The sequence below is a fragment of the Chiloscyllium punctatum genome, chromosome 13, assembly GCF_047496795.1.
Source record: "Chiloscyllium punctatum isolate Juve2018m chromosome 13, sChiPun1.3, whole genome shotgun sequence".
NCBI lineage: Eukaryota > Metazoa > Chordata > Chondrichthyes > Orectolobiformes > Hemiscylliidae > Chiloscyllium > Chiloscyllium punctatum.
In genome coordinates this window covers 92,728,519-92,744,325 of record NC_092751.1, presented here as the reverse complement: position 1 = coordinate 92,744,325, position 15,807 = coordinate 92,728,519, and the positions used below count along the sequence as shown (strand labels likewise).

The window sequence follows — 15,807 nt, the reverse complement described above, 5'->3', positions numbered from 1 at the left end:
TTTGTATCTTGTTGGGTGTCTTATTTGATTTAATTAAAGTGCTTGTCTATTAAGTTCAGTATGCTTGTTGGGCTGGTGACTTTCAGAACACAATAAGCTGCTGCTTCACATTGGACCAAAGGTTCACAGGATATGGAGGTTAGGAGAACGAGAGGCGACCTTACTGAAAAAAAGATTGGAAGGAAATTTTTGCTGAGGTTTTTTTTCTCTCGTTGGAGAATCTGGGAGCAGAGGGCCTAATCTGAGAAAGGAATTTCCTCTCAGGGGGTAGTGAATCTGTTGAATCCTTTACTGTAGAAGACTGTCAAAGGTGGGCTATTATTCAAGACTAAGGTGTATTTTTAAATCAGTAAGGGAGTCAAGGGTTATGGGGAAAAGGTAGTAAAGTGGAGTTGAGGATTATTAGACCAGCTATGATCTCATTAAATGGCAGAGCAGAATTGATATGCTGAACTGTTTGCTTTTGCTCCTCTGTCTTACACATCTGGAACATTCCTACTCTGTAGCATCCTCTTCTTCATTGGAAGTGCTGCTCTCTCCAGCACATGTGTAGTGTACATCTGCTTATCTGGTTTATATACCACATCCTGTAGTATCTCTGTAACTGGAGTAATATTCTTTAAAGATGCAATGGAGCAAATAGCTTAAGGAAAATGCTTTGATTTTACTTGAAGTATTGGTGACAATATTCACACACTAGAACAGCCACTGTTTTGAATGTTCAGATCAAAAGAGAATATGTCCAGTTTATTGTTAATGATGTGGATAGAATTGTAACTGCTCGTCCTTGCTACATGTGGGTTATTCCTATTTCACTGGTTTTACATTGCAGGTCACTTCATAATTTATATCATAGTATTTCAGCACTGGTATTGCTGTCACCAGTTATTTAATTTTAGTGAGTGCTGCCCATGAGTTGGCACTGTGGTTCACCAGCAATGAATTGGGCAATAATTTTGCCAAATTGTGGGCTAATAAATTGCTGCACTACTTTTACAGCTCTCGTCATTTTGGGATTCAGACAAGAACTATTTAGTTGTCACTGCATCACATACACACTTGACTTCAGACATCTTTAATTGAATTGTTTTCTAGTTCAGCTTTAGGTTCATCTATTGAAGCTCAGTCTAGGAGTTTCATCAGATTGTGTTTCTGCATGCATAAACTAGCAGATTATTTTATATAGCTTCTACTCTGGTATTGAACAGTAACTAGATTATGATGTCTGCATTGATATTCCTTTCAAGTAGTAGCTATGCCAAACTATTCACAATTCTTATCTCCCAAAGGCATTCACAATGGAAAGCTGTTGCTTTCATCCAGGTTCATTAATCAATTGTCATTCTTGATTCCTAGGGTAGTCAAGATTTTTGCCTTTGCAAGTTGTGGCTCAATTCCTTTGTTAGTTGGCATGGAGTAGTAAGATAGCTTCAAAGCTTTACTTAGATTATTTAGGTCGACATATACTCTCAGCTTTCCACTGTTGTCATGCTGTTAATCCATTCTGTAGGAGTTATCATTTTCTTGATGACTTCCTTCTTTTCCAGTACTTCTGACTTGACTTTAAAGCTGGCCTTGAGGGTGGCTGGAACTTTCCTCAGTAGATACAAAATTGGTCTTACCCTCATATGTTTTGAGATCATATTCTCCTGGAAGACAACTTAACCCTGTGAACACAATTGGTTGACTCTTGTGGGATCTGTTCCACGGTCAAGACTGTGCCACGACACATTGCAAATCTCTTTGCACATTAGAGATTGGACTGATAATGCTCAGAGCCAAGAGTGTGTACTGGAAAAGCACAGCTGGTCAGGCAGCATCAGAGGAGCAGGAAAATTGATGTCTCAGGCAAAAGCCCTTCATTAGGAACCAAGTCTGATAATGCTCAGACTTGCCCTGGCTGACATGAGTGGCTTTTGCTTGCCATTTATGATTTGGACTGCATTGGACTGTCAGAGGAATACATTCTCTCAGCATGAGTACGCCATCGTTTAGCCTTACCCTCACTTTCAAGGTTTTTGTTTTTGGATCAGTATGTTGAGCCACTTTGGACAGACCTATGAAGATCATAATATTGCATGACACACAATATCTATCTGGCACTTTATATTCTCTTACTGCAACCCTTACTTCAATAGTCTGGAACTACATATCATCTGTTGACCTGACTGAACCAACCTGCTACATGGTGTAGAATAATTCATCAGAATCTTCAGCTGGTATCTCTCCAGTAGCCATCTGTACTTCATTATTATGCTTCATTTGGGCCACACAAACACACGTGTATAAAAGGATTCAGCTTCTTAAAATGAAAACTGCTTTTCCCATGTTAGTCATGCTGCTTTCTCCTGTCACAAGATGACCTCTGCAAAATTTGTAACATGCCCTTTGGGGCTGGAGCCTTTATCATCTAAATACAAAACATGCTCTGTTTTGTCATAAATATGCCCTAGCTGCAAATTGACCAATTCAGCTCTTCTGCAAATCTCAAATATAGTCAAGATATAGTCGAAACATATCCGGGTGACAAGGTGGTTCAATGGTCAGCATTGCTGCATCACACTACCAGGAACCCTAGTTCAATCCCACCTGTGTGTGTGTGTGTGTGTGTGTGTGTGTGTGTGTGTGTGTGTGTGTGTGTGTGTGTGTGTGTGTGTGTGTGTAGCTTGTTAAACAAAGCTATCACTATCTTGTGATTTGCTGTCAACTATGGTCTTTTTTTTGCCCTTTCAGTTGCTTGTAGTGGCTTTCATATCTCTGAACATAAGTCTCTGCCAATTTTGCTCACAGTTCTTCAACACATTCACAGCTTCACTTTTGGCACTACATTCTGTCTTTATGAAACAGTTGTCTAGTCATAAGTGCTTTTTTAAAGTGCTGCTAAGATAGCTATCTGTATTGCATACATCTTGTGGTAGAGATCACATGTCATAGTAGACCAAGAGAACATTTGTTCATTATTGCACTTGAATTCAAAGAGAAACAATATTGTTTGCCAAATAAATTTAACACATTGCCAAATAAGTTTAGGGTGGCACAGTGGTTAGCTGCCTCACAGCGCCAGAGACCCGGGTTCATTTCCCGCATCAGGCGACTGACTGTGTGGAGTTTGCACATTCTCCCTGTGTCTGCGTGGGTTTCCTCCGGGTGCACCGGTTTCCTCCCACAGTCCAAAGATGTGCAGGGCAGGTGAATTGGCCATGCTAGATTGTCCGTAGCGTTAGGTAAGGGGTAGATGTAGGGGTATGGGTGGGTTGCGCTTCGGCGGGGCGGTGTGGACTTGTTGGGCCGAAGGGCCTGTTTCCACACTGTAAGTAATCTAATCTAATCTAATCTAATCTAAAAAAAACATGAAAGATTTCTTCCATAGGTATCTGGGCACCATAGCTAGATAGATATTGGCGGTTCAAACCCAACATAGATGAGTAAGGTGAAAATCCCTTCGGCTGTCTGTTGGGTTGGGTGTGAAATTAATTTGTGGAATGCCAGTAGAATTTATATTGGGCTGTAGTAGTATTACAGCAAAATGGAAAATGCTGCTAGTGCCACAGAGGGTAATCTTCTGAAATTAGGACAGAGTCGTGACAGTTTTATTTAGCCTAATATTAGTCAAAAGGAAGACTTAAAATCAAGCAACGCTACTCTGTAATGGAAGTGGAGCAGCAAATAATTTGAATATTGCTGCTTTGCTAATCGATGAAACCTGACTCAGGCAGAAGTCTCAGTAATATATACTAATTGAGGTTGTTTGATGTGTATAGGACCTGGATGGCATTTTGAAAAATGTAGCTTAGTTGTGACAGGCTCACCACTCCATTAAACTTTGCAAGAGGGAAGTAGAGGATTTAAAAAGCTAAGTTTTAAACTTTTTGTGAGATTAGGAAAGACTCTGAAAAAGGTGCTCGTTTTGGGTACACAAGAAAAATCTGGATGTCCACAAACCTGGTGTGAAGCCTATCCTGTGTTATCAGTCAACTGAAATAGTTTTCAATTTAAAATCATAAGCACCACCTCTTGCTTTTGGATCAGTGGGTATCCTGAAAGGGGAACTTGCATAATTCTGACTTTTATCAAGATATGAATAAAAGGCATAAAAATGATGGCATAAATTAGTGTGGTTTTGCCTAGGACTTAGTTAAATGGGTTCAATTGTACTTCGGGTCTACTTGTGAGGCAGGGACACAACAAAATAATCAATTTCTCAAAGCCAGTTGCAGTGCATCATTACAAGTACAGTATTTATTTTCCTTAGCAAATAAATAACCCATTGCACACTGACAATTACTTGTTCAGTCCAGCTGAAAAAGTGCAAATAATTTATTTATGAACATTTTTGTGGGATTTGACAAAATGGAACTGAAAAGTCAAATATTAAAACTAGATAACAATTGATATCATAATTCACCAATTTTTGATTTTAAAAGTTGAGAAAATTTAAATAACCTTTGACAACATTAAATCAAAACAGTTTTTTGCTCTGATTAAAATGATAGTGTAGAAGATTTTAAAGCAAAATCAGTGCAAAATATATGTTCCACAAATGGGCAATCAAAACCTGTTCATCTCAGCATATTCATTTTTAAAGAAAATGCACTTTAGCAATTCTGAATAGAGTTGTTTATTTAGTAGTCTCAACTACTATCTTTGATATGCTCAAAAGCACAAATACCACGGAAATGTATTTTTAAAAAAATCCCATTGTTCCAATCATGTTTTCCAAGTACTTCATTAGCTAGCTAAAAGCTAGTCCAATTCAGAAATTTGCAATTTTTTCTCCTGCTAACCTTCATGTTTTTAAAAAATGTAACAAGAGTCATTCAGGTGAAAATACAGTTAATGAGTTATACACCTGATTCTAAGATTTATTTTCCCTCTGAATTGTCTTTTTGTTGGTTTACAAGTTCTTTTGAAATCTGTTAATCAGGAATGCCAACCTATAAATCAGAACTTTGACACTAATGATTGATTTCTCTCACACATTCCAAAATAAAATGCACACAAACAAAATCAGATAATTTTTAAAAAAGTTTCCTTGAATTAAAATTGACAAAAGCATTGATTGAGAATAAGTAAAATTGTAAATACATATGTCTCCATCAAAATTTATTTTAATATTCTTCAAGCATGTGTCATGCTTCTAGTAATCTGGGTTAAGGCACAAATTTGAGGGGAAATAATATACATTTAATGATGAGTTCTAAAATCTAACAAATCTGAAACAAAGAATTGTGAATGCTGGAGATCGGAAACAAACAAATACAGAAATTGCTGGAGAACATCAGCTGATCTGACAACATCTGTGGACAGAAGACAGAGTTAACGTTGAGCCAAGTGACCCTTCACCAGATCAGCTGAGTTTCCCCAGCATTTTCTGTTTTTGTTTGTTTCTACCCAAATCTATACTGATTGGGATTTGCTTATTTAAGATTGGTTATCTGGGTCACCTGTAGGCTTACAGCTATCTTTCTAATTTCAGCAATTAAATCCCTGCAAATGTACCAAAGAGGACTGTGCAATGAATGCTAATTCATCTTTATAAATAAAATAAGTACTTTGTTCTTAATTGTAAACTTGCAATGAATGAAATGGTACAATATTATTGAGAGGAGAACATGGTATACAAAGGATAAATCAACCAGCACTGGGAGGATTGTTCAGTCATGGGCAAGGTCACATGACATGCAGACAAAAGAGTTCCAACATGAAGCTCAACTTAGGCTGATTCCCAATTGTTCTAAATGAAAATTTGTTGCTGAACAGAAGAGATTTGTAATGACGTCAAAATGCTGGATAAATTCATTGGATTTGGCAGCCTTTGGGCAGAGTGTAACAAAGTTAACATTTAGGGTAAGTGACCTTTCACCAGAGTGTCCTGTTGATTCTGTCCTCACCTTTTTAAGGAAAGGTTATCCATGATGTATAGCTTTTATATTAGAGACCAATTTCGTCAAATCTTAATATGGTATAGTATAGGCAACTTGTCTAATTAAGTCTATACTAGACTTTGTTCTCCATTTGAACCAACTAATTTAGGCAAACCTCCAAAAAAATTGAAACAGAAAATTTGCAAAAATCCTTATTTTGATCAAATCAGACTAAGTACTTCAACTGGACAATGAAGTGCAAAGTTGTTTCTTCACAAATACTCGAAGGGGGCTAGAAAACGATCCTGCTGATTCACATCCATTGTGAGAGACCAAATCAAACAGGCAAATGTAATATTTTACTGGATCTCCTCTTCAAAAAAATCGCTTCTTTCTAAATAGAAGGATTACTTCACAAATTGTATCTCATCATAGTTTGCAGGAGAATTATTTTAATTTACATAATTAAAATTAAAAAAAGTATCTTTAATAATATCAAGGCAACAGTACCGTGAAAGCACCATTATTGGAGATGTTCAGTTTTTTGCTTTTTGAACCTAGCCGTCTTGTACTGTTTTAAATTTTCTTTTCCAAAGTAAACAAACTTGTATGACAAGGAAACAAAGATAACGCTTTATCCTCTTCCTGACATGACAGAAAAAGATGAGTCTACCAGCTCCATAGTTGTGCGTCTGAAATACAATGATGTTGTGACATATTTCCTCTTCATCTGGGCTGATTTGGTGGCCTTAAAGCAACTTTTGGCTTGTAACCAACCTAGCAAGAAGAACATTATATTGTTTAGTCACAATAACACTCCAGATTTGACTTCTGTTACAATCATCTTCTGTTCTGTCCCTGAAGGGAGGTCCAACTCTCAGCATCGCATATGTAGAAGAGGCAGTTCCCAAATCCACCCCAGATCAACAGGGATCAAACCATTAGTACAAATTTGATCCATATCAATTCTCTGGCCAACTAAGCCAATTGGCACTCAAGGAGTCAGAGATGCTGTAACAACATATTTTTAGATGCATGTTGTACAACAGTATTGATAGGGGTTCCAATTCCTTTCCATTACATTCTAATCTGGAACCTCTTCCACTTTTACCACCTACTACAGAAGAACCTTGATTATTCGAATATCAGTTAACCAAATGTTGAATCATCTGAAGGAGAGCACGAGGTCCCGATAGAAACATTACATCAAAAAGCTATTTCAACCCTGATCGGGTCCTTTGTCTACAGTGATTAAAAGTGAACCCGGCTTACTGAAATGCTGCCGAGATTGATAGTCCCTGGGTTCCCATCTCCAAATGACTGACCTCCTGCCCTCTCTCCCTCTCCTCACACTTTCCCTGGAGTTCTACATAGGAGTGAACCCTAAACCCCCCTTCCCCAGATAATCTCTCTACCATTGTCCTGTATTGGGCTGAGTTTGAACTTGTCAAAACGTTGCAGTAAAAAGTTGTCTCTGCTGGATAGGCATATGGATGAGAATAGAATTGTGTAGGTTAGATGGGGTTCAGATTGGTTCCACAGATCAAGGGCCGAAGGGCTTGTACTGTGCTGTAATGTTCTATGTTCTAATGTCTGTGTGTGCGCGCACGCAATTTGGAGACTTACCCCACAAAGGCAGCAGTGGTCTTATTTTGGTGTTCACTCCGGAGGGGGGGGGGGGGGGGGGGCTGATGGGGTCAGGGTCGCATGGGGGGGGGGGGAAAACAGGAGGTTGGATGGTGGGTAGGAGGTATAAACAGGGTGGGGGGAGGCGGTATTGGACGGAAATGGGGGCTGGGCAGGGGCTCATGCGCGGAGTGCTACTGCCTAGTCTCTTGAATGGGGAGCAGACTTAACAAAAATTAAATAGAATCTTTGATAAGTACATGCTTTTTATTTACTTGTTTACAACATTGAAATTGCCCCTAAAAGTTTTAATTATCAAAAAACAGGACATGCCAATTACTCCAACATTTCAATTTGAAAGCAATTTGTTATGCTCCCAGCGAGCTGTACACTCCAAATAAGTGCGCAGTGTGGGCCAGTTCAATATTGGGTTCTCCAGAGTCAACACAACTGACAGCATTGTTAATCGGTCAGAGAGAGAGAATTTGGGCTATTCTACAATTTAAATAAGTTAGTAAAAAATCTTGGCTTGTAGAGATAATGCACCGGGTCAAATTGTCATTTTAAAACATCTTGATAACAATATTGCCCAGTGTTAGGTGCATTAGTCAGAGGGAAATGGGTCTGGGTGGGTTACTCTTTGGAGGGTCGGTGTGGACTTGTTGAGCTGAAGGGCCTGTTTCCACACTGTAGGGAATCCAATTGAAAGACAGACAACCAGACATAATTATAGGGCGGCACGGTGGCTAGCACTGCTGCCTCACAGGACCAGAGTCCCAGGTTCGATTCTGGCCTCGGGTGACTGTGTGGAGTTTGCACATTCTCCTAGTGTCTGCGTGGGTTTCCTATGGATGCTCCGGTTTCCTCCCACAGTCCAAAGATGTGCAGCCCAGGTGAATTGGCCATAGTGTTAGGTGCATTAGTTGGAGGGAAATGGTTCTGGGTTACTCTTCGTGTGGACTGGTTGGGCCGAAGGGCCTGTTTTCACACTGTAAGGAATCTGAATCTGAATCTTTATATTCTTTCTGAAGTGGAATTTGAACCTGGAGCTTTGGCTAAGAAGCAAGAATGCTACCACTGCACCCAAAAACTCCTACATTACAATATAGAGCAATATTGTTATCGAGATGTTTCAAAATGACAATTTGACCCGGTGCATTATCTCTACAAGCCAAGATTTTTTACTAACTTATTTAAATTGCAGAATAGCCCAAATTCTCTCTCTCTGACCCATTCACAATGCTGTCAGTTGTGTTGACTCTGGAGAACCCAATATTGAACTGGTCCACACTGAGCATTTATTTAGAGTGTACAGCTCGCTGGGAGCATAACAAATTGCTTTCAAATTGAAATGCTGGAGTGATTGGCATGTCCTGTTTTTTGATAATTAAAACTTTTAGGGGCAATTTCAATGTTGTAAACAAGTAAATAAAAAGCATGTATTTATCAAAGATTCTATTTAATTTTTGACTTTCCTTGATCACTGTTCTTTTAAATGGACATTGTATAAAGACATCACAATTTTCATCAGTGTGGGAAGAGTGATGTGCCTTGAAGGTTACAAACCAATTCTCATTGATTTGAGCAACTCATCTTACTTATGAGTTTAAAATTCTTTGGATTTAAAACATTGATAATTCAAAATCAGTAACAACACTTCCCAATCATTATCTATAACTGAACTGTTTATATTTGAATGATATGATTTTGTTCTTTAAGGAAGTTAACTTAGACATGAGCTATCAAGTGGAGCAGTATTTAAACTAGGAATATGGAACTAAATAGCCATCGTGCCAACTGGATGAAAAAAAAAGTCAGACTATGTTGTCTACTTATAACCAAAATAAAAGTAGAGCTAAAGTGAATTCCCCCATTTAGCACAGGATTAGAACAGGACTTAGATATTTTCTGATCAATCTGTTCAGAGATGTTATTCCACACGAGATTGGACTTGAACCAGGTAAACCTAATAGTTAGGATTGTTCAGATACACGACTCAACACGGACGTTTACTATAAACCGACTGACTCGCACAGCTACCTAGATTATACCTCCCCCCACCCTGCCCCCTGTAAAAACGCCATACCATATTCCCAATTCCTTCGCCTCCGCCGCATCTGCTCCCAGGAGGACCAATTCCAATACCGAACAACCCAGATGGCCTCCTTCTTCAAAGACCACAATTTCCCCTCAGACGTGGTTGACGATGCTCTCCACCGCATCTCCTCCACTTCCTGCTCCTCCGCCCTTGAACCCCGTCCCTCCAATCGCCACCAGGACAGAACCCCACTGGTCCTCACCTACCAACCCACCAACCTCCAGATACAACGTATCATCCTCCATTATTTCCACCACCTCCAAACAGACCCCACCAAGGATATATTTCCCTCCCCTCCCCTATCAGCGTTCCAGAAAGACCACTCCCTCCGCGACTCCCTTGTCAGGTCCACACCCCCCACCAACCCAACCTCCACTCCCGGCTCTTCCCCTGCAACTGCAAGAAATGCAAAAAACTTGCGCTCACACCTCCCCCCCCCCCCTCACTTCCCTCCAAGGCCCCAAGGGATCCTTCCATAATTCACCTGAACCTCCACACACATAATTTACTGCATCCGCTGCACCCGATGTGGCCTCCTATACATTAGGGAAATAGACCGCCTACTTGCGGAACGTTTCAGAGAACACCTCTGGGACACCCGCACAAACCAACCCAACCGCCCCATGGCTGAACACTTTAACTCCCCCTCCCACTCCGCCAAGGACATGCAGGCCCTTTACCTCCTCCATCGCCAGACCATGGCAACACAGCGCCTGGAGGAAGAGAGCCTCATCTTCCGCCTAGGAACTCTCCAACCACAAGGGATGAATGCAGATTTCTCCAGCTTTCTCATTTCCCCTCCCCCCACCTTATCTCAGTCCCAACCCTCGGACTCAGCACAGCCTTCTTGACCTGCAATCTTCTTCCCGACCTCTCCGCGCCCACCCCCCTCTCTGGCCTATCACCCTCACCTTAAGCTCCTTCCACCTATCGCATTCCCAACGCCCCTCCCCCAAGTCCCTCCTCCCTACCTTTTATCTTAGCCTGCTTGGCACACCCTCCTCATTCCTGAAGGGCTTATGCCCGAAACATCAATTCTCCTGTTCCTTTGATGCTGCCTGACCTGCTGCGCTTTTCCAGCAACACGTTTTTCAGCTCTGATCTTCAGCATCTGCAGTCCTCACTTTTTCCTTGTTCATATACAGGTGAGCCTAATTCATCCCCTGGCCTGGATTTGCAAAACACTCCTGGTTTATAGCAGTGGGAGCAACAGTTTTTTAAAAAAAAATTGAAGATTTACCTGGATGTGTTTGGAGGATGCAGCTGGAAAGCATGGTTTGACAGGTGGTAATGGAGGCTGAATAGTAGGTTTCACAACCTAGAAGAAAAAGCTCATTTTTGTCATCCTGTAGAAACCAGCAATTTCCTCCTTATTTGCTAATTGCATCCATTTAGATCAAATAAGACATAGGACCATTGGCTCTCCTTGGCAAACCTGCTCGTTACTTCCTCAAAGAATTCTAGCAGATTTGACAGGCATGATCTCCCCTTGATGAAACCATGCTGACTTTGCCCTATTTTACCATACACTTCCAAGTATTCAGAAATCTCATCCGTCACAATGAATTCCAGGATCTTATCCATGAACAAGGTCAGGCTAAATCAGTCTGTAATTTTCCATTTTTTTGCCTTACTCCCTTTTTAAACAGAGGTGTCACTTTAGCGATTTTCTAGTCCTCTGGAACCCTCCCTGATTCTAGCGATCCTGAAAGATCACCACTAATGCCTCCACTATCTCTTCAGCTTAAAACTCTGGGGTGTAGTCCATCTGGTCCAGGTGATTTATCCACCTTCAGGCCATTCCGTTTTTCTAGCACCTTCTCCTTGGTGACAGCCACCATACTCAGCTCTGCTCCCTCAATCTTGAATTTTTGGGATATTACTCGTGTCAGTCTTTGCAGTAGAAGACACAAAGTAATTATTCAGTTCCTCAGCCATTTCTATGCACCACAATAGCAGGGTTTCACTACTACTATCTCTCCAGCAGCCCAATGCAGTTGTTCTCTACTACTATCTCTCCAGCAGCCCAATGTCCACATTTGCCTAACCTTTGCTCTTTATATATCTAAAGACACTCTTACAGTCTTCCTTTATATTACTGGTTAGCTTACCCTCAGATTTAATCTTCTTCCTCCTTATTTCTTTATTTTTTGTTGTCCTCTATCAGTCTTCGTAAGCTTGCCAATTCACTGGTTTCTCACTAACTTTCACAACATTATATGCTTTCTCTTTTGCTTTTATGTTATCTCTGACTTCCCTCGTCAGCCATGGTTTCCTCAAACCTCCCAGTACCATGCTTCTTTTCCCTTGGGATGAGTCTCTGCTGTGTCTCCTGAATTACTCCCAGAAACTCCTGCCATTGCTGTTCCACTGTCTTTCCTGCTAGACTCCTCTCCCAGTCAATTCTACCCAGCTCCTCCCTCATGCCACTGTAGTTGCCTTTATTCAGCTGTAATATTGTTACCTCTGATTCTCTGTCTTTTCCTCTCAAATTGCAGAGCAAATTCAATCATAATATGAATATAGATAGTTAACTGAACAATTTATCCAAAAAAGTCACAAATCAATTTGGTATTAAGTTTGAAATAGGAGCGTTTTGAAATTAAATTTCATTTCATGTTATAATTTTAAGAATGTAATGTGTCTAACTTGGCTAAAATGTTAAAAACAGGCTATTGATGTCTAATTCAACAATGTATATAATGCATGGACAGTCACACAAAAAGGCACATGTGAATGCCTGCACAGAGTTTATTTTCTTTTGAAGTGTTTCTTGAATATATTCAAATTTAGAGCAAACACATTCTGAAAATAATGATAATTGTTTTATAATTGAATAATATCATAACTAAGTCATTAGGAACATGGATTTGAGTTTTCATTCTGACTCACTGTTTTAAGTTAATGATAGCCATACATCAATTCTTATCCTCTATGCACCACAATAGCAGTGTTTCACCAAAGTAAAGAGGCAGCCAGATATTTTTAAAGTTGTGTTATACCCCCAATGTCTATTAAAATGGAATAAAAGTTAATGTGCATGGGATTGGTGGTTATGTACTGAGGTGGATTGAGAACTGTTTGGCAAACAGGAAACAAAAAAAAAAGGAGTAAACAGCTCTTTTTCTAAGTGGCAGGCAGTGACTATTGGAGTAGTGTGGGGATCAGTGTTTGTATTGCAGCTATTCACTATATATTGCAATGAGAAAATTGTGTGTAATTATCTCCAAGTTTGCAGATGATACAAGGGTGGGAGGGTATGCTGTGGGTAGAATGCAAAAAAAAACTTCAGTGTGATTTGGTCATGTTGCATAACTGGGCAAATACATGGTAAATGAATATAATGTGGATAAGCGAGGGTTATTCACTTTGATAGAAAAAATTGCAGGCTGTATTATTTGAACTGTAGATGAATTGGGAAGGGAGGGGTGCAACACAATTTTACTAAAGATCAAAGTTGAAAAATGTGGCACTGGAGAAGCACAGAAGGTCAAGCAGGATCTGAGGAGCAGGAGAATCAATGTTTTGGGCATAAGCCCTTCATGATGAAGGTGACGAAGGTGCTGCTGGTGAAGAAGTCAAATAGTAAGTTAGCCTTCATTGATGTGAGTATGGAGTACTGGAGCAAGAATATCTTTCCACAACTGTACAGGGCAGTGGTAAGACCATACCTGGAGTGGTATGTACAGTGTTGTTCTTATCTGAGAAAGAACGTTCTGACTATGAAGGGAGTGCAAACAAAGTCTACCAGAATTATTCCTGGCCAACTGATGCAAGGGGAAAGACTGAATCCCAATCACAGTTTAAATAATCTGCCACCCTGTTTTTGCTACCAAAGTATTTGGGAAACGAGGAAAAGACTAAAAAGCAGGGGCCTCCAAAAGCAATCATCTTAGGTTTGTTCCTAATATCACAGGTTTGGTGAGTACAGAAATCAGAACATTGAATGAATTAACACTCAGTAGGGAAAATAATGCAGGAGGAAGGGGGCACTGGGAGCAGGTAGGGGGCAGTTAAACCTGTGCAAGAGTTACACTTTAGCAGGACTATGTTTAAATATCCTTGTGGGGAAATATGCTAATGCCGTGGGAGAGGGCTAAGTCTAGGCTTTTAGGAGTTGGTAACCAGAGAGGAAATTCAGAATTGAATAAAAACGAAGATGATTATGGCAAGGAGTAAGCGGTGAATGAAAGTCAAAAGCAACAGAAACAAATCCTATAATCAACCTGAGTCAACTACAGAGGTGTTAGAAAAGCAGCATTCATAACAAGATAGGTGAATTGATAGCACTAGGGCAAGTGCAAGGATATGATTTAATTGCCAACATGGAGATATGACTGCAGTGTGACGAAGACTGGGAACTAAATATTAAAACATATTCAATGTTTAGGAGAGATATGCAAATAGGAAGGGAAGATAGCGTAGTGCTGATAAAAGGCAGGATCAGTATTTTCATAAAAGAAGATCTGCCATAAGAATAGGATAGAATCAGATGGAGCGAAGAAATATCAAGAGGCAGCAAACACTACTCGGAATAGTTTACAGACCATGCTAGAGTAATGGTGATGGCAGAGGGGGATGGAATACAATAAAAATTAGCAAGTTATAGAGGTGTATGTAGCAAGGGGAATGCAGTCAGTATGGGAGACATCAATTTACATATTAATGCATAAATCTAATGAATACTAATGCTGTGGCAGAAGAATTCCTGGAATCTGTTTATGGTAGTTTTCTGGAGCAATATGTTGAACCAACTGGGGAACAGTCCATCTTAGATCTAGTATTATGTGATGAGAAAGGGGTACATAAGTATTCAGTTTTAACAAACTGTGGGCAATAGTGACCATTGGAAAAGTAGTAGTTAAAACTGTAACTAGGATCTCAAATCTAAACAAGGACAATTATGAAGGTATGAGCATGAGGTTGGCTGTGGTTGATTGGAATAATACACTAAAAGCATGCTAAATAGGCAATGGCTAGCATATAAAAGAATTATTGCTGGCTTTTAAAAAGCATACATGTCTTTAAAGTAAAAATACCCAAAGGAAAAATTCAGTGCGCCATGACTAATAAAGTTTAAAGATGGTGTTAGATCAAAGGAGATGGCTTATAATGTTGTCAAAGAAAATTGTAAGTCTGTGGATCGGGAAAATTTTAGAATTCAAAGGAGGATCAAGACATTAATTTTAAAACATGAATGTACAACAGCAAGGACAGAAAATGGGCTGTCGATCTGAATAAATATGATAGTAACGTTAGAATTTCTAATGAAAGGACTAAATGAAGTATCAGTTAGTATTGGTAAAATCAATGGAAAACCTGAAAGACAAAAAAAAATTAGCTTGAGATAGAGAAAATGAACATTTTCAACAACAATTAGAACTTGAAGGAATGAGACTTCACATGTAAAAGTTAATTTTTTAGGCCAGAGAGATTGATTGTTAGAAATAAGTAAATCATTAAAAGTGTATTTTGAAATGGACTCAATTTTACGTGGCAGGTTTCATTCATATCTATCATTCAAACACCACAAATCCTATCCTGTCCCATTTATTTCATTGATGAGCTACACACACAAGTGCCATTTTAGTTGGAGTGGCACAATTGCAACAGAAATATTGCATGAAGCCACACATCTACCCTTGTCTGAAGTTGCTGCAACATTTGCATTGACATAATACACAGTGCTGTTCACTGCTATTTTTACAAATCACAGGCCAAAATTTTGTTCATAAAATTATGCAGTTATTTCCTACCATGCAAGTACATTGTGTTTAAATATAAAGAATGATGCAATTGCATCATTAGCCTGAAAAAGTTGTCTGCTTACTGAATCTGTGACACCTCATTCATGTGGTGTGAAATGTTTCATAAGTACAATGTATTAACTATTTCCTGTTGAGTGTTATAGTTATTTTCCCCCAATTATACATTTCTAAAAAATGGAAAATTATGACAAAATAAGTGAATTATATTCTTAAAACTCACCGGTGCACGTTTAGGTGAATATTGTTTGGACGGTGGGACTGGAGGTGGTGCATGTAGTTTTTCAACTTTTTGCTAGAAAGAAAAACTTTTTGTTCTTATTTTGTCAAAAGCTATTATTTGACAAAAAGATATCACAAAGACAGACAGATAACCTTGCACAAAACTATGATTGTGGCAACAAGGATTTTTTACAACTTGGCTGGATTGGGGAGTTCACCTACAGCCAATGTG

General features: G+C 39.5%; 1 protein-coding gene and 1 long non-coding RNA gene across 7 annotated transcripts in view; one reads left to right on the top strand and one right to left on the bottom strand.

Moving 5' to 3' along the window:
* Positions 1 to 15,807, top strand: part of LOC140484662 (uncharacterized) — a 120,382-nt gene that overhangs the window by 1,306 nt on the left and 103,269 nt on the right. The gene's annotated exons all lie outside the window — the stretch shown is intronic.
* The window catches only part of adam8a (ADAM metallopeptidase domain 8a), a 44,514-nt gene continuing 32,954 nt past the window's right edge, over positions 4,248 to 15,807 (bottom strand). For both annotated transcript variants that reach the window (XM_072583244.1, XM_072583245.1), the window contains 3 exons: positions 15,577 to 15,648; positions 10,829 to 10,906; positions 4,248 to 6,641 (listed from right to left, as the gene is read on the bottom strand). In XM_072583244.1, the coding sequence (XP_072439345.1) occupies positions 6,591 to 6,641; positions 10,829 to 10,906; positions 15,577 to 15,648 (201 nt within the window). In that variant the 3' untranslated portion in view covers positions 4,248 to 6,590. The remainder of the gene's footprint in view (positions 6,642 to 10,828; positions 10,907 to 15,576; positions 15,649 to 15,807) is intronic.